General features: G+C 38.9%; 2 protein-coding genes across 2 annotated transcripts; one reads left to right on the top strand and one right to left on the bottom strand.

Moving 5' to 3' along the window:
• The first annotated feature begins 1,700 nt into the window (after positions 1–1,700).
• On the top strand, positions 1,701–6,937 carry si:dkey-82o10.4 (uncharacterized protein LOC797793 homolog). Its single transcript, XM_022193640.2, has 5 exons — positions 1,701–2,260; positions 3,348–3,419; positions 3,640–3,766; positions 3,859–4,003; positions 5,681–6,937. The coding sequence occupies exons 1-5, from the start codon at positions 1,856–1,858 to the stop codon at positions 5,763–5,765; spliced, it is 834 nt and encodes a 277-aa protein (XP_022049332.1). The 5' UTR covers positions 1,701–1,855; the 3' UTR covers positions 5,766–6,937.
• Positions 6,938–9,977: 3,040 nt separating this feature from the next.
• On the bottom strand, positions 9,978–17,889 carry efhb (EF-hand domain family, member B). The gene is made up of 13 exons (XM_022193633.2): positions 17,633–17,889; positions 17,454–17,513; positions 16,351–16,494; positions 14,823–15,000; positions 14,521–14,631; positions 14,264–14,393; positions 14,065–14,145; positions 13,896–13,963; positions 13,617–13,771; positions 13,020–13,227; positions 12,619–12,846; positions 11,067–11,248; positions 9,978–10,128 (listed from the first exon to the last, which is right to left on the bottom strand). Exons 1-13 carry the CDS (start codon positions 17,702–17,704, stop codon positions 9,982–9,984), a joined length of 1,764 nt encoding a protein of 587 aa, XP_022049325.2. The 5' UTR covers positions 17,705–17,889; the 3' UTR covers positions 9,978–9,981.
• Between the last annotated feature and the right edge of the window lie 299 nt (positions 17,890–18,188).

Genomic DNA, 18,188 nt, shown 5'->3' with positions numbered 1-18,188 from the left:
GCATTTAAATGCACCAAGAAGCTTCTGACCTTGCATGGCCTATAAGGTTTCATGGAATAAACTTTGTGGGAATGTGACTAACTATAAATTTGTTCGTGAACATGCACCATTGCAGAGCGGTATGGAGAAACTGAGGGACCTTGCTTCAATATGTAGCTTTATATTTGCAAATGCAGAATATATTCACCAATATTCGTACTTTAAGACCTGTTTGAGTTCATATTGTATATTTATATTTACAGCCTCGTAATAAGCAGCAGCCTGCACTCTCAACTCTTCTTCACTTGCGTGTTTATGTGCAGATTCTCCAACAATTAATCCCATCCAGCGCAGAGTCGTTAATATTCTGCTCCATTCGGCTCGCAGATGTAAAAAGCATTCTCAACTGACACATATAATTACTATGATACATACCGGAAAGGTTTCCGTGTCTGAGCGCAATTTCAAATAACCAAGTGCTGTGCGGCTAATTATTGATAAATAAAATTAGTTGGGAGAACTTCAGGTGGGCGGGGCCGCGCGCAGGTGTCTGCAGCGTGCGTGCGAGGCGTGTGCGCGCACAGAGGGGGGAGAGAGAGAGAGAGAGAGAGAGAGAGAGAGAGAGAGAGAGAGAGAGAGAGAGAGAGAGAGAGAGAGAGAGACGGAAAAACGGTGCTGACCTGCAATCACCGAGAACAGCGGGGACTTAATGATGTTTTGGTCTGCTGATCAAATTTCACATTTTCGCACAATCATTTTGGGCACCTGCGCAGAAAAACAAAGCCTGGCCTAAAACTGCTGGCCCGTGCGAACAACTGCCTCTGTGTGTGTCTGTCACTGTGGGCGTGCATATGTGCACAAGCAATTTTTTACTTGCTTTTTTTTGGTCCATAATGTTCTCTTTTATTGTTTTAATAATCCCTGCAAGCACATACGCATGCAAACTTTGCCACTTTCCCCGTACTTTCAAACGCACACACGCACACGCAAGACAGCAGACGCATAAATGGGTATTTATCTCCCTCTGCTGGATTCTGCAGGTAAAAGCCACTCTGCTACCTTTAAGTGCACCCTGAAAGTTCCACATCACGCTGCTTTTCACGCGTAAAACTCTTAAAATGAGCTAGTGTTGCCTTTAAAAAGCTGGTGTTTGGTCTCATTTCAGACCAGGCAGCAGCAGAATGAATCTGAAGCAAGATACAGTTGATTAAAATGCAAAAACTGGGGATCAAATGTGTTAAATAAAGTATAAATATGCAGCTGCTCGAAAGCATTTTTGCAAGGCCGATGGGCAAAAAACCCAAACACTTCTTTTTTCAAATTCAAATAATTTTCTGCAAATTATTATTGCACTGATAACACAACCTATGTATAAATTCTGCATAAAGTTGCAGCCTAAATAAAATTCTGTTAGAGGATTATTATAAATCATACTGTGTAGAATTTTAATCAGCATGTCAGAGCTCAGTCTCCACATATTAAAGCTGTTTGCACATTTCTGTTTCCATTTGCTATCCTCTAGCTATTTTCTTAAACATGTTTAGTTCGCAGGGAAGCAGACATTAAAGCAAATAAAAAATATTAATAAAAATTTAGACGATGTTAAAAATGAACTAACTAATAATGCAGAAAAAACAGTGCTGCAATCCTGTGAAGTTTAAGGCATTTATCCAAAGGGCCGAATAGTTTCTGCATTTCCAACTGTACTTGAAAGCAGCAGCCGCTTGTGTACGTCGTGCTCACCATAGGCATTGTGGGTACAACATGGGGTGAGTTGCATAAGGTTACCAAAGGCAGCGGTGTCAATGGAGGCTTCTCCTGCACCGGTCCGTGCTTCAGCTGCAGCCCGTAACGCTGCTGCGTCCTCCCCGCTCTGATGCAGCGGATCACCAGCCTCGCTGCCTGTCGGGAGCTCGGCGGCCTCGCAGCGAGCACAGCCGGCCGCTGCGCCTCCAAGAGCGGCTCGACCTGCTGCAGGCAGCCGGCCGTGCACCGGCATTGGTCGGGTGCGAGTGTGCGTCCTTCGCGTACTTTTGCCACTGAGCCAGGCCGGAGGCTGAGCAGGCGGAGGTTTGCGTTTGCCGGAGAGAAACTAAGACAGTTCAGCTCCCAGTCTGGAGGTGAAGGGCCGCCGGGGAGCTCCGGCCAGCAGCCCGCCGTCTCCGTGGTCGGCATCCCAGACCCACTTACATGGATCCGATGTAAAGTCATCATGTGTCTAGTCGATCTGTACTTTGAATTAGACATCAACTCTGAGGAGTTTGACAAAGGAGTGAAGCAGGTAACTACAAACAGAGCTACCAATAGGCCGTCTATAAACTACTGCCTAATAAACATTGTAATTAACCTAACCTGTTCTATTCTGACCTGTCATAGTGTGCGTGCTTCTTAAAAACCTATCCATGCAAAAAAACAGCATTTTTTTTCTCGTCTTATGAGGAAAATACTCTTCCAGTGATTCTTTAAATAAGTCAAAAATAAGTTTAGACATGACCACAGGGGGTTTCATAGAGGTCATACATAAGATGAAGTAAATTAAAGACTGGAGAAAACATACAGACTGTGTTTAAAACTGCACATCATCAGATATCTGTTAACTTATCTTCACACTAACAATGTGCCATGTTTCGGTCATAAAGCACAAAACAAGTTCACCTGAAGTCTGTTGAGTATCTTATCTGAAGCTTTTACTCTTGTCGCATAATATCCATCAGTAAATGAAGTTTGCCCAGTTGTCATGCAAGCGTAATGCAAGAGCTTGGTGGGTCCGTGTGCTTGTAACAAGTTTTTTTTTAAAAATGAATTTCTTCTAATCATCCTCTAATTAGATGACAACTGGACAGGCTGTCTAGAGAAAACTTCAACAGGGTTTTAGCCAGCACTGCCACCATAATGAGAAAGGAGAATTAAAACAGCTATTCAGTGTTTTAACCAGTTTTGTTAATTGGTATTTCATTTACTCAAAGTGTAATTGGCATTTTTGTTTATTAAATGGATCAAAACAACAGGAAAACTCATAGATTTGTGTGAAATGATGGAATCAAACCCTGTACTGAACATGGGCTGATCATGCCTACTGTCATATGTAGTCACCCAAAAAGTCTGGGTGTGAGCCATGACAAACCCTGCAGTCTACTGAGAAGATTATGTGACATGATTAAAAACTGCTTTGTTTTCTTTACTAGATTCTCAAAGGAATTTGTTTTGATTTTTGCTGTTTATTACTCATCTTAAAAGATTTTCTCTCTGGTTTGCATGCAGGTCACCACTGTTGACACCACCATGTATTAAACAAACACACTTGTGTCATAAGAGGGATTCTAACATTAGCATCACTGACTACGATTGTTATCTCACATCCATCGCAGGCTTTGGTTCATGTCTCCAGCAAGATGTCCAGTGGCAGATATCATGAGCTAAGGGGAATAGTGTCCAACGAGGTAATGACAAATATGTATTGGAGATGAATTCAAATGAAAAGGAGGATATGTAGAACTTTTTACAAACTGTTGTTCGGAGAGATTACACTTTTCTGTCCTTCTAGACAATATTTCTGGTAAATCTGAGTCAAAGTTTATCACTGAAGTTGAACATTCAACTATAATCCACTACCACTGTCTGCTTTTGGTTAACTTATGGTTGTCCGTTTTGTTCTTCCAGATGATAGAATATGTTGAGAAGAAGTGCAGTTCTCTCACCGATGCTCAGAGGCAGCAGCTAGCGGTCAAAATGGATGATATTATATTTGTGCTCCCAGAAGATATCTCTGTCGTTTTTGATCAATATGGTAAGTTTTATGAATTTATTTTTTGGTTTTTGATTTAAGATTTGTGAACTGAGCTGAAGGACAGTCTCCAATTTCCGTCTTTCTTCTTGCAGGTAGAAAGTTCTGTTTTGTCGTCATGAGATTTTGGCTCCTGTCATCACATGAAGGTCCTGATGACCCAGAGGGTACAAAAATCTTCAAAGTGGCCTCTGATGAAGACGGTGGCCCTCAGAAGAAAATTGCAACTGCTGTTTATGAGTAAGCACTGAACACATCATCTGCAAGCACCACAAACATGCCAGGCATCCAAAAGTGTGGATTAAAATCAAATCTTCTGTCGTTCAGCACCAACATGTTCACATGAATTCCATTCAGTGTTTGCTTAAAGCCAATTTTTGATCATTAATTTGCTCAAATGTTGTGTGCCAAAGGCTTTGTTTGCTTTACTTCTGCGTATAGAGTACGCTGAATCACAATTAAAGGTACAAATATTGACTTAGAGAGATAATTATATGTTGGCAAAAGCTCAAAGTTACCTGCAGGCCTTCCAACATACGGCATGTCTGTTTATGTTGGGTAGGGAACAGAGCCACAGCTGATGGTGGTGAGTTAAATGTTTTTCAGATATACAAAAACATTAATTGTGGAGGAGAATTCAGCTAATATTTAATGCTTCATTTGAGAAAATGGTGACTATTTATGTATTTCAGTGGAGTACTGCCACTAATACACTTTAAAGTCAGAAGCATTCATATAAATACTAATGGGAAAAATGACTCAACATTTGAAAAACAGTTTCAGCACAGCACAAGTCTGAACTAAGTGCTGTCACATTAATGTCAACCCAACAGGAAGACATCCGCGGTGAAGAAAATTAAGATTTTGTCTTCCTAGTGTCACTTAAAAAAATGAGTCTGTGATCTCTAAATTCTCAAATTGACATAAAAATGATTTAATAAAACATGAATATCCTGATTTTTGAGATAATTTCTTATTTTAGATTTTTCTAATATCAGATCAATCTATAAAATGATATCAGCAGTACAAATGAAACCCTGGACAGTCAAAATAATGAGCTGTTGAGGCAACTGCATGGATGACTTCATACTGTATTTGGTGACATTCTGACATCAGAAGGTAGGCAGAAGAAATATCCAATTTAAAAACGATAAGCAATGATTTTGTAAATATCTCAAAATATTGCTTAAGTATTGTGGCTCTTTATATAAATATGATGTTCTGCCATGCTCTGATAAAGCAATGAGGAACACTGACATCATGGACACCCTGTGTGGATGACAAAAAAGCCTTGACTTTAACAGATACATGAAGCCCCCAGTGTTCCATATTCCTTCTTTGAAAATGACAGTAAAGAAACAGAATCCAGGTCTGATTATGTGACATTCTTAAATAAAATTTGCCGCTTAAACAAAAAGAGAAAATCATTTCACACCCGGCGCGAACAGTCAAAGCCTCTTTCTGTTCCCAGCCCATAATCCAGTTAGTTGTTGGACCACACTGTGTGGCTATTCTACCCAATACCCACCTATCTAGTTAGCCAGATTCTCCTTTCTATTGTTTCAGGCCTTAGAATCCCCTCTGAGAAAGCCTGTTACACTTCAAATGTTATCCTAAAGGCTAGCAAACAGACAGTTTGGCAGGATAAGAAAGCCATTTTGAGAATCCTCATTATTTTCAAGGTGAGACAAGAAGCAAACTTAGTTTGAATGTCAGTGTTAGTCAGTCCGCCTTTCCCCACAAAAATGTGAATAAACTTGTACGACTAATTTAGCATGCTCCTCTGCAGCGCTTCTGAATTTTCAGAAGGAGAGACAGAGTGTCCATGATTTACATCAACCTGGGGAGCTGTTCGTGTTTCAAATTAGAGTAAGCCGTCTTAGCTGCTGTTAAACTTGTCTGCCTCTTTCTCCACAGGTTCCACAGTGAACTGATGAGGGGAGCCTCTCCTGACTGGACGGTCACCACTGTTTGGCACTGGCACTGGAAACTGGCCAAGTGATGAGACTCAAATTTGGGCCATTTGTCATCAAGACACAAGAAACTAGTGATCTGCTGAATTTACACCCCTATGAAAGACAATGTGCAAAGTGAGCAAAAGTTTGAAGAACTGTCCGTTGGGATCATTTGAAATGGGACCCACAGCATTGAAGCTGTCACACCTGCAGACCTCAGAACTTTACATACAGCATGTAAATGAACCTCCTGTGCTACTTGACTGTCCTCTTATGCCTTTAAAGCCCTACTCCAGTGATTTCACACAACTGAAAACATTTGTAATCCAAGCCAGACTAGAAGTAGCACCTGACACAGCCGCACTTGTGTTTGCCTCAATTTCTGCCTCGTCATGTCTCATTTGCGTCTTCCTCTCGACCGCTCACACTTTTAATCAATACTCACTGAAGAACATATGAACAGAGAGGTGAAATCACTGGAGGAAGACTTTTAAACTCTCTCTCAGTTAAGTGTGTTGCCAAGAAAGTCCAACTCCATGTGCTAGCGTTTTCTCAAGCTTTTGACTAAGTTTTTCATTCAGTGGCGTTTTCACAGTTGTCATGGTGACAGTTCAGTTGTCGTCACATGACCAATGGTAAGCATGAAACTTGTGTCATGTACCAACTAGGGATGCGCAGCATTGGATTTTTGCCAATGTGTCGATAATTTCCAACTCATTCTGGCTGATTGCTGATAGATGCACATATTTTTTCCACCTAATTGAAGAGAACATCGGGTCTCTCCTGCAGTGGAATTAACATATTATTATGCCTACTCTTGATGGCCCACTGTCAGGCACAGACTTGATGCTTTTCAAGTGTTTGCATTTACTGGGCAAAATAAGAAAACTACTTTCATTTAAATGTAAAGTATGCCATAATTTTTATGCACTGTTGTTAATATTTTAAAAGCCTTTACAGGCTGATACTAAAGATGATGCAGATATCATGATGCCCTCTTCGTGCTAACACGTCAGCTGAGTCATCTTCATGACAACTGAGTAACTTATTTAGTACAAAAGGCTGAGATGAGGCTGACAGAAAAGCTAGTAAATGGACCTCAAGATAAGACTTTTTTGTCAAACCACTGTTTCCAAAGTCAAGAATGATACTCAGTTCTGCTGAGTTTGTTGCACCAATGTATTCTATCAATAAAGTGCTTGAATATCGCAACAACTTATACACTTCACTCTTTAATGTACTCCCATATGAGGTCTCATTTACATTTCCTCACTGCAGTTTCTGACTCCAACATCAACAATCTACTAAAGTTAGAAAGCCTTTGGGGTTGTGGAGTTAGAGAGAATTAAGTTCACCAGACCTATTTGTAGTCTGCTCCTCGTCCTTACTTGCCGCTTGAGTTTACATTAGCAAATAGCAGCATACCACATCAAAATCTCACAGAACCGTTGGCAGTCCGTTTGCATCGTAGGTAATGTAGGTGCCAGGTTTCGACAAGGAAAAAAAAGTTTAAATGCCTATTTATGCAGTAGCTGCGAAGCTACATTTGTCAAGTTCTCTGCAAAGTCCTTATATTTCACAACAGTGTTTCCAAAAACTGAGTGGAATAGAAAGTACTAGAGAAAAAAATGACACTGTATATTCTGGTATTTGACTAAAACCAGAATTCTGTTACTGATATAAAGCAATAGGCAACACAATCCATTTTCCACAGCAAGTAGAAAGGAACATAAGTTCAAGTACAAGGCTGTCATCAACATAGCTGACTGTTCAGAAAGTACTTTATAGGCCAACAAGAGAGCATAACTCAAGTCTTAAACCAAGTTAAAATTGTTACAATATTACTGCATTGCTGTAAGCAAGAATGACTAATTGTACCAGAAAATTCTCCACCTTATCCCGTGCCCATGTCACTGCCAGAAATGTGTCACTTGTCAAAGACATCACATTTGACAGATTTATGAATGTAGCATGTCATCCCATTCTGCTAAAGCCTGCTGCAATATTATTAATGTTGACAACATATCTGACAAACAGAGAGGATTCTGTCATTAGCGGCCGCTAATTCATGCATAATGAAACACGCTGAGGATTATTCTAATTTTTCCTGCATAGTAATATGCAGGATCTGAGGAAGTTTGCGTGGGGGGTTTTGGTTCCAGTTGAGCATCTCATGGAGTCGTAATGGGATTAAATGAGTGCGGTTAGCTTAGCACATGTCAATATGCTCATGGATATGGTGAGAGCACATTAAACAATTAACCACGCCTGTGCATCACTCAGTTTAATGGAAATTAACAAGAAAATAATAACAAGTGGTGAATATACAAAAGCTCATTTTTTTTCTATTAGATATTTTATTGTTTTGTGTGCGTTCTGACGTGTGGATCAGTTGATGAGCGTGCCAACCTGTGTCATTAATCTGGTTACCGAAACAGATTGCAAACAATTCCGCACGTCTTCTTGAGTGTTTGTATGTCTGCACGTGTCTAAGCTCCAACGCAACAGAAATTCATTGTGTTATCTATGTCAGACTCTCATTTTAAGGTTGATTAATAGAATTATAAAGATAAATATGCTTGGAAATCAAATCTAATATTATGACAGAAAAAATAATAAGGTACAGAGAACGTACCTCTCAGCATTTACTTGTCTTTTTTTTTTTTTTTACCATCAAAGTAACAATCACACAGGCTGTTTGTTAAGTCCAAAGCAGTCAATTGAAGATTTAACACTGTTTCACAGCAGCTTAGGTGAACCAACAAAAGATGGCATGTTGCTTTCAACAAGACAGATGAAATGTTGACATGGCAAATCAGCTGTTTCCATGTGTGAAATTCTATTTTTAATTTTAATAGAAAAAATGATATATGTAAACAGACATGGAATAGGGAAGACAATATATATTATCTGGCAAGTTTATCATGAATTAGTGGTGATGGTAACATTATGACTAATGATTACTAGTGACTGATGACAGCAGCTACACACAAAGCCTGGAAAATGTCTTACGTTGTTCATAACTGAAAGATAAAATCAAAACAAAATACTACTCAGTGCAAGAAAATTGAACACTGGTTTAAACTTTTTAAATTGAACTACACTTTTTTTTTATTTAGAAAACTCTTCTCTTGTTATGCTGACAGAGAACTAAACTCAATATTCTGGCAAGAACAAAGTCAGCTGTAAGTCATAGCAAGTTCTGATTGACAAAATCCCTCAAAAATCTGTGATGTCTGCTGCTGTCTAAAAAAAAACAAAAAACAAAAAAAAAACACCTGTGTATCCTCTTTGAGGAATTCTCAAAGGCCCTAAAGGCAAAAAATAAAGGTAGATATTTATGGGTGCAATATGTGCTCTGTGATGCACTAATGGCTACTTTGAAGGCTGCATGTAAACCTATATCAGATAAGTTGTTTGTGGCTGTTGCCAGTGATGAACAGAGTTTCAAAGCACATCTCAGCACTTTGGTGTATCATCGCATACGACCAGCTTGATGAAGCAGAAATGATTCCATATACTGAAAAATACGTAGCAGGTGCTGTAAGCCTGTAAACATAACCTTCTTTTGAAAGGATGCTCAGCTAGAAAGTGGTATTTGACTTCCAGAAAATTTATGAAACAACAGGAAAGACAGCACTAAAAAGTCTTAATGTTACAAAAAGGTCAAAAGGCTTGACTCCAAAGTTTTTTGGAGAGTGCTCTTCCTATACTTACCTTTTTTTTTTTTTTTTTTTTTTTTTTTTGGGGGGGGGGGGGGGGGGGGACTCGGTTCAATAAATGACATGTAATCTTGTTTCTATCAGATCAATGCAGGGACATGCACCACTTCTAAGAAAATCAAGCCCAAGCTGAACACTGACTTTGCTCATTCAGATCTCTAGCAGTTCACTCCTACGTTCATATAAACAACATAATGACAATACACTAGTCCTCCAGATGTATTGTATTTTCCCACTTTCAAAGTCAAAATACAAACAGCTTGTGATTTACTTTTTTTGTAAAAAGGCTTTTCCTGAAGAAGAGGTGCCTGAAAAAGTAGTGTTGCATTATGGATGTCAAGTGAAAACTTCATAATGAATGTTTACTCCTACATGGGTTGAATCTATTTTGCTTCATTTTGTAAAAATGCTCTCCCATCAAATTAAAACATGTTGGAGGTACAAAGATTCCACCAGCCTCCAGATATACTGCCAGATGGAAAACTTGACTGATGAGCAAAAAAAAGGAATGGTTAAAAAAACAAAAGAAAACACAAGATCATTACATTGCTTTTATTTTCTGGAGCATATCACGGAAAACCTCCACACAAACCTCCCCATTCGGCTGCTTCATGGATGCCAGCTTCCAGGCCTCCTCAAACGTATCCTCAGAAATATCCACACCAACGTTCTTGAAGATCTCTGCAATCTGCAATAAAGAGGTTAAAAGCGGTCATTGGCTTAAAAAAAAATCTGTGAGATTCAATCATGACTTATTTGTTCATTAATGTATTCGTTGCTCTGTGTATTTTAATGCTGTGAACCTACACTGCAGCAGGATAAAGACTTTCAAAGAGCAATCTGAACAAAGAACAGAATGAATCTGAAATAGGCTGCTGATGGAAAAGTTCATTCAACTTTTCCTGGAATAAATGTTAAAAAACATGAACATCTGCTGGTAAATGGTAATTCAAACAACACATAATCAACAAATAGAACAAATTACGAGTTAGATAGACAGAGATCACAGGAAAGGCACATCCAATTGAACAAAACAAAGTCTCTCACTAGATTTCCATTTTTGTGACAAGCAGCCTTAATTATTCAAATAACAAAAAACGCCCTCCAGTCTGAGTTATGATTTCAGTGAAGTCTTTGGAGTTCAGCTGAGCATGTAAACAGAAAAGTCGGTCGACTAACTGGACTTGTTATGTTGTCTAAATTATTGCTGCAATAAAGAAAAAGACTGAGTACTGTGAAATATGTGAAAAAGGTCAAACAAACACATTTGGTAAACAGATATTTTGATAGGTCAAACATAGATGTAGTTTAAACATTAAAGATTGCTGTGTTGATTTTAGGTGGCAGGTACAGGGTCTAGTATTGTGAATACAGCTCACTGCCTTGAATAATGATGCATCTTAGTAGAACAGATCCAATTAAGATTATTAGTAACACCTGGGCTTTCTTCCTTTAAAAAGAAAAGGTCTGCTGTTTAACCAACATCTGCCTCCTTCTTTCCATACCCATAAAAAAAAGCCCACTTGGTTAGTAATAACAATTCAGCCTTTCATATTAAACACAGCCAGTAACATAAAATATATCCCAAAGGCAGTGAGTCAGCTTTCACAGTTGTGCAGAACATACCTCCTGCTTGGTGCGAGGACAGAAGAAGTGTTCCTCGTGAACACCACGGCCAGCATGAACTGATGGATTTAGAAGATTCGCAGCGGTAGATGCATCACCATAGTTAGTAGTGTCACTGACTCTTTTGGTACGAGGAGCTGGAAGGTCCGAGCGCACAGATGGGATCCCGTAGGTGCGGCCACCTATGTAAAGCGAGAACACATGAAGTGAATGAAAATGACATAAATAACTAGTTTTTTTTAAACGTAAGTGTATTAGCCAACAAACATCTCCTCAAACATATGTAAAATGCAAAAGGTTTTATGGATAGAGTGCTTTTAGTGTGCAGTTGTGACTCATGAAACTGTGACAAAGTGGGTGCAAAGCCTCCATTTTTCCTCACCACCTGTTCCTGGACACTTTCATTCAATACATTACACAATGTTGTTTTCATTATGTGTATTTTGCTTTAGTGTAACCATGCTAGTGTATCATTGCATACTATCCTAAGTTTGTTTGCATCCCTCATATGGGCAACTAAAGCAAACCACACAGATATTACATAGTTTTAGTTATCATTTATTAAATTACAGGTCAAATGTGGTTTGATTGTTTGTTCTTTTGTTCATACTTACCTTTGTTTGTTTCTTTGTTCAAACTCAACATGCAGAACTAGTGTTGGGGAGGGGCCTGCCTGCCCAGCACTTCCTGAATTTATGGTACTGCTGATGTCACAGTGACATCACTGGGCCAGACCAAGTGGAAGTTTTTTTCTTTTTTGATGAATGTTTCTTTTGTGTTAAAGGCCATCACTCAGTAGTGACTTCAAACGTTTGCCTCCAAGGAAGAACATTTGGAAATGCCAACAAGTTTGTAGCGTGTACAGTGCTTTTGTTTGCATCAAGGTTATAGATGAGGCCACCGTGCTGTTTGATGGTAGGGCTGAAGTTATAAAGGTGTGAAATGACCATCCTTTATATAAGCAGTAGACATTGTGTGACCACAGAGACAGAAGGGATGTGCTGCCAAAATGTGTCATTTTTTGAATAGCTAGGGGTTACATTTGAAATTATTTTTTCTTATCAATCCTTTCTTGCATTCTTTTGTTACTTTACGTTTCACATGAGCAGAGAAGCACTGTAAGATAAAATCTTCACCTCTTTTGCACACAGGAAGGCTACTGGCTTTGCCTGCCTACCACCTCCCTGAACTTTTTGGTCAGACTACTGCACAGAGATAAAACACCATTTTTGTAACCAAAACTAATTGTGAATTGTGTTACGACTATGTCAGATATTTGTGATTAAGGACGGAGTGTCTGCATGTACTGTGCATTGTTTTTCCTAGTGGGAATAGTTCCTGGCAACAAGTGGTACTTCTGTTTTACCAGTGTGTCCTCTGTTGATCAACCTGCTTTTCTTTTACAGTGCACAGTATGCCACCTACAAATCCCACTTGATGTAATTTGATCCTTTATGTTCTTAAGGATAGAGTGCAGACATGTAGCACTGTGCAATAATGTTTATCTAGTGTGCAACACCTTTGTCATGACAAACCTCTCAACCTGACTTACTTAATGCACTTGGACTATCACTGACAGCTCCGATAAGGGAGGATGAGGTCATGAAGTGGTTTGGGTCTGCAATCGGTCGCCTCAAGGTCCTGATGGTCTTCAGTGAGCTGCCTGGCTCAACAGGCTCTAGATCCTCAGGCTTAATTAAGCCCTGAGAGATAGAAGGCTGTTCTGATTCTGACAAAGATTTCATTTCTGTGCCAACTGGACCTGTGCTGGTCCAATACTCTGCAAAACACAAATAAAACAAAAGAATGGTCATGCAATCTCTGCATAAACTTGAGTCACAACTGTCAAGACTGGGAAACTTTTCAGCATGATGTTGGTGTTCAAAAATCAGTACATAAAAAAGTTTATATGAAGCAGAGCACTCCTACAAAACCAAGGTGTAACTCACTGACGTTTTGTCAAAATGTTTTGCTCTTGGCTGTTGACAGGCATCTTGTCCTTCCAGTTGAGAAAGTTAGCAAACTCCAGGAAGTTGATAAGTCCGTCCTTGTCTGCATCACAGTAATCCATCAGGTCATCCAGAACAGGCCCACTCACACCCAGCTGGAACTGATGGCATACTGCCAGCAGGTCCTCTTTGTCAATCATCCCATTTCCTTTCTAGTCATTTACATGAAACAGATATACATGAAGTTCAATGATTACAGTATGTGCTTTCAACCGTGGGGCTACAAAAGGGGAATTATAAAAGCATTCTTACTTTATTACCTGTCTTAACACAGGGTCACATTCTTGGCCATATTTTAAACCAGGCAACTTCCTCATTGCAGACATTTTGCTTCACCGAACACAGGTGTGGCTAATAACCCTGGTAACAGGTGACCGGGACTAAACAGTACTCAGCTTTCATTAATGTTGTTTATTGTCACTGTGGTTGTGGATCAGTGTCCACTTTGAGAAAGAATGTTCTCTGCTTTCTTTGAATATTCCCTGATCTAATTTTTTTTTTAGAAAATCATAATGTGTTGCTCTGCACACTACATTCCTACCTTGTCATAATATCTGAATCCCTTCAGCAAGGAAGGGAAGTTGTGGAAGTTGACCTTCTTGAGGTGGTGTATTACTGCACTGACCAGGCTGCGCTGTCTGTCTCGGCCTCTCACGAACTTCCCTGGCTCTGTGGAGTGGATTATATCTCCAACACCTGTGGAGGAAGCACGCAAATTAACAAAACGGCTCTGATGTATATTTTTTAGGATACAAAAAAATCTGCAAAATCTTATACATTCCAGGTTATAGCATGAAAAACATTTTTACAGAAACTCTACCATATTCATCGTGCGGCAAGAGAATTCCAAAAGTGTGATCAGGTGGAACATGCAAGGTATATCCTCTCCTGTAAAGATTGGTTTATTGAGAAAAAAAAGTTTTTAAAAAAAATGTTGCAGGGTTACTCGGAGGTCACGGAACTGGTTTGAAGAAGTGATAAAAACGTACTTGTTATCGACTTTGCCAATTTGTGCTGCTAGGTTTTCGCTGTTCCCAGATCTCTTCCAAACAGGCTTAGGATTGTAAAACCTGTTGCGAAAAAATTATAATTTTAGAATAGATACATACTGAATGTCTGTATAGTGTGAGGGAAATCTGGGATAAAACAACTAGATTTGTTTTTTTGTTTTTCCATTTCAGCACTTACTTCTGTGGCTCCTCCAGCCAGTGGAGAGTTTTCCAAATATTACGACCATCATTGCAGTGAGGTGTGGGAATACCAAAACGGCTGTCTTTACTGTTGTGACTCCAGTCATACTTTCTATTGATTCGTTCACCTGAAGTGAAGTAGCAGAATCATATTGTATATTGTATTAAATGTAAATGGCATTCAACAAACAAACAGCTTGTGGGTAGCAATGGTGAAGAGCTGAGGCACAGTAGGAACTTGTACTGTCTTCTTACCAACAAAATAGGCATTATGGCTACGAATGTAAGCTTCATGGCTCTCCTCAGCATCCTTCTCTATCTCCTCTGCTGTTTTTGAAGGGTTAATAAGCTCTCCTGCATTCAACCCTGAATAAAAGAAATGAGAGACATTCAAAAGCAAGGAGGGGGCTCATCATTTCAGTATAATAACTCCTGCTTTTAACGAGAAATAAAAGCTAAATATTTGCATTTTACATTTCAGCATTTGTGTCTTATCAGACTTAAATCAGATTTTTTTTTACTGTATCACCCATCACTTTATTTGATGTTATACAAACCTTTAAGTGTTTTCACACCAAATGTAGTTTTGTCATTGTACCAGGTGGGGAGATTAGCATGTTGGTCATGTGACCTGCCTATCGGTGCTTTCTTCCTTGAAGAGTAAACAGAGTCACTAAGTTCTTCCAACTTCTGTTGGAACACGGTCTTTTTGGGAGGATTTAGCAAGTTTTCACTCTGTTGGAATAAAGCAAAAGTAAAGAATTTATAACCAAATTCTGATTGGAGTTAAAATAATAATAATAATAATAATAAAAAAATAACCCAACGTTTTCACCCCCCACCCGTTTGAGCTTGTGCAACCCTATAAGACAGAACCACACAAACACACACACGAAAACCACGTCACTAAGCACCGGGTTTAAAAGCGTTCAGTGTGGACATCACCCCGACTAACCGATCCTTTCACAGCTTTACCCACTGCAGTCACAACCTGAAGAATGTTTTGGATTTTACCACGACGTCCTGGTTCCAATAGATGCTTAGCATATTAGCACAGTTTTTCTTTTTGCTTAATTTAAAAAAAATACCAGTAATTACATTACGTCAGACATGATCAAAAAATAAAATAAAATAAATATATATATATATATATAATATTGTGTTTTTTCTATAAAAAATAACTTCATTTAACTTGTTAGAAATTCCTAAACAACACAAGTACTTCCCATTTCATTGCAAAATCTAAAATTTATGAATATGCAAATATATTTTAATTCAAGAAGTTTACAATGGACACAAAAAGTCTCTTACATTACTAAGACCACTCTCATTGTACATGCACTGCACGCTTCAAGTAACTACATCTCCTTTGCCGATTGGAGTGGGAATAGCTTCTGAACTATTGGTATTTCACAAATCATTATGACAGGTACACACCTTCAACTCAGATGGGACTGAAGTGAGTACAGAGAAACCTTCTGCCTTCAGCAAATGAATGTGAAAACTACCTTCTAGTGTCAAACTCTGAGCATACATTATTCTAAAGAGTGAGGCTCATTCAAGAGAAATAACCCAAGGGTTTTTCCTGCATACATGAATTTTTGGCACCCCCCAAATAGCTTTCAGGCACCCACCTAAAGAGATTTCAGTCAGCGCCATCACCATTGCCAAAGTGGCAAAATTTGAGAGTAAAAAAAGACATTTTTAACTAGTTTTGCTAATTGGAGTTCATTTACTCAAGAAAAACAGACATATTTGCTTATCAAATGCTCACAAAAAATGCATACATTTCTGTCAAAACATAATCTACATTTATTACCTTCACTGTAAAGAGAATGATCATGTCTACTGTCATATGTGGTCACCATCCAAGAACCCATTAAGAGAGAGGAAAAACCCACCAACTTCATCAAGACACATTATGGTATGGAAATGGACTATCAGCAACATCACAACATGTAAAAAAAAGGCAAACAAGTTTTACTCCAAAATCTGTAAGACCAAAATTTTCAGACCTATCGACCTCACCATAAAGCAGAGCAATAATTTATTCATTGGCGCTGATCTGAAAAATGTGGCACTCACACTGAGGGATGGTTTGGTACTAATACCATGAATAAGAGTGCTGGCAACATCTGGGTCATCCGTCTTCCCATGATGTACCCTGATGGCTCCTGGAGCTGGTTGACTGCTTTGGCGGAATTTTCTTACCACCGGTGGGGTCGGAGGCTGAAAAGATTTTGATATGAGATAATATGAAAACCTTGAAACTGCAAACACATTCAGGAAGTTTTTCCCAAGAACTCCAAAATAACCATAGACTGTGTGAAGATAACCGAAACTGTTATTGTACATATAGGAACATACAACTTTAAGATTTCAGCATCCTTTCTCTATCACAGATTAAAACGATGCAATTGCATCGGCTGCAATTTAGGATGTATGTTATGAAAGAAATCTGTTCCAAGGTTTAAACTGATAAGACAATCTTCTTTTCCTTTCAGGTTTTACCTTCAGGAGTCGCCGCAGTGAATCATCTGCTTCCATCTAACCCTATTCAATGCATTCTCTTCTCTCACTCCAACTAACTTCATGTCCTCTTTCACTACATCCACAAAGCCCGTCTTTGATCCTTCTACTGATACATTCACTATTTTTCCTCTGTACATGTGCAACCCATCTCAGTTTGGCCTCTCTTGCTTGAGCCCCAAAACATTTAACCTGTGTTGTCCCTCTGTTGTACTCATTGCTGATCCTATCTGCCCTGGTCATTCCCAAAGAGAACCTCAACATTTTAATCTCTGCCACCTACAGCTCTGCTTCTGTCTTTTCCTCAGTGCTACTGTCTCTAAACCATATAACATTGCTGGTCGCACCACCGTTTTGTACACCTTTCTTTAAACTGATAGGACAATAGTTTTACAATTTCAGGTCGTCCTCCATGTGTTACAGTCACATGGTAATGATGTCTCATGTGATAACACTTCATCATAAATTTAAAAAGTATTACATAGTGAATGCTGAAATGAAGCAGGATTTAAAAACCATAGCGTAAATTACATTGTCTATCAGAAAAATCGCAATTAAATATTTCAGCTGTATTATGCATGCACAAACTGAGGAAATGGCCTACTTTAGAACAAATAAAAATATTTATACTCATGCACACACTAAAAAAATATACTTACATTTGCCACTTCTGTTAAACAAGTCTCAGTCCTGTCTCCGACAGGTATTAGCTTCCCAGCCTGGTGTAAAAAAAATACGGGAATAAACATGTAATATTTGTTTGGACAGTTGTTTTTAAGCCAAACCCACAGGAAGCCGTGTTAGCAAGCTAGCTAGCGCTATGTTTAAACTGACTCACCTTCGGTATGTTTAGGCCTCTTTCTGTATGTTTTACTTGGTCCGAAGAAGTATTTCCACCAGTCGCATTCATCTTTAATTAACACGTAGCAGAAACAGACCAACTTGTATCTTTAACGTTCGTCTTGTTTAACAGTTTGCGACCGGAGGAAAGTTTTAGTGTTAAACAAGTTTGCAGCGACGCATTTTTCTAAATATTCGGACGCTGAGCGGCACACTAGTTTGAGTTTTGTTGCTTAGCAACCTCACTCATGAGCTGAATTGATGATACCGCGACATGACCGATATCGTATCTCAGCTGAATATAAAATTCTAATTAGAACAAGCAAAACGTAAGCAAACTAATAGGGACGCTATCCCAAGTTATTTAAACTGACTGTCAATCAGTTTCTATTTCTTTTTTTTTCTTGAATTAATTTTTTTAAACAGTAGACCTTAAAAATAAACTCAGTTTTCCCCTGCTTATATCATGTAGAGAGCCTTGTTAGTTTTTTGTTTTTTTGTGTGTGGTAGTTCTGTGGAAAGGCACACTCTGGTAAATTGGGAATAATTCCTAA

This window comes from Acanthochromis polyacanthus, chromosome 12 (assembly GCF_021347895.1).
Source record: "Acanthochromis polyacanthus isolate Apoly-LR-REF ecotype Palm Island chromosome 12, KAUST_Apoly_ChrSc, whole genome shotgun sequence".
Classification (NCBI taxonomy): domain Eukaryota; kingdom Metazoa; phylum Chordata; class Actinopteri; family Pomacentridae; genus Acanthochromis; species Acanthochromis polyacanthus.
This window is presented reverse-complemented; position numbering and strand designations above follow the sequence as displayed.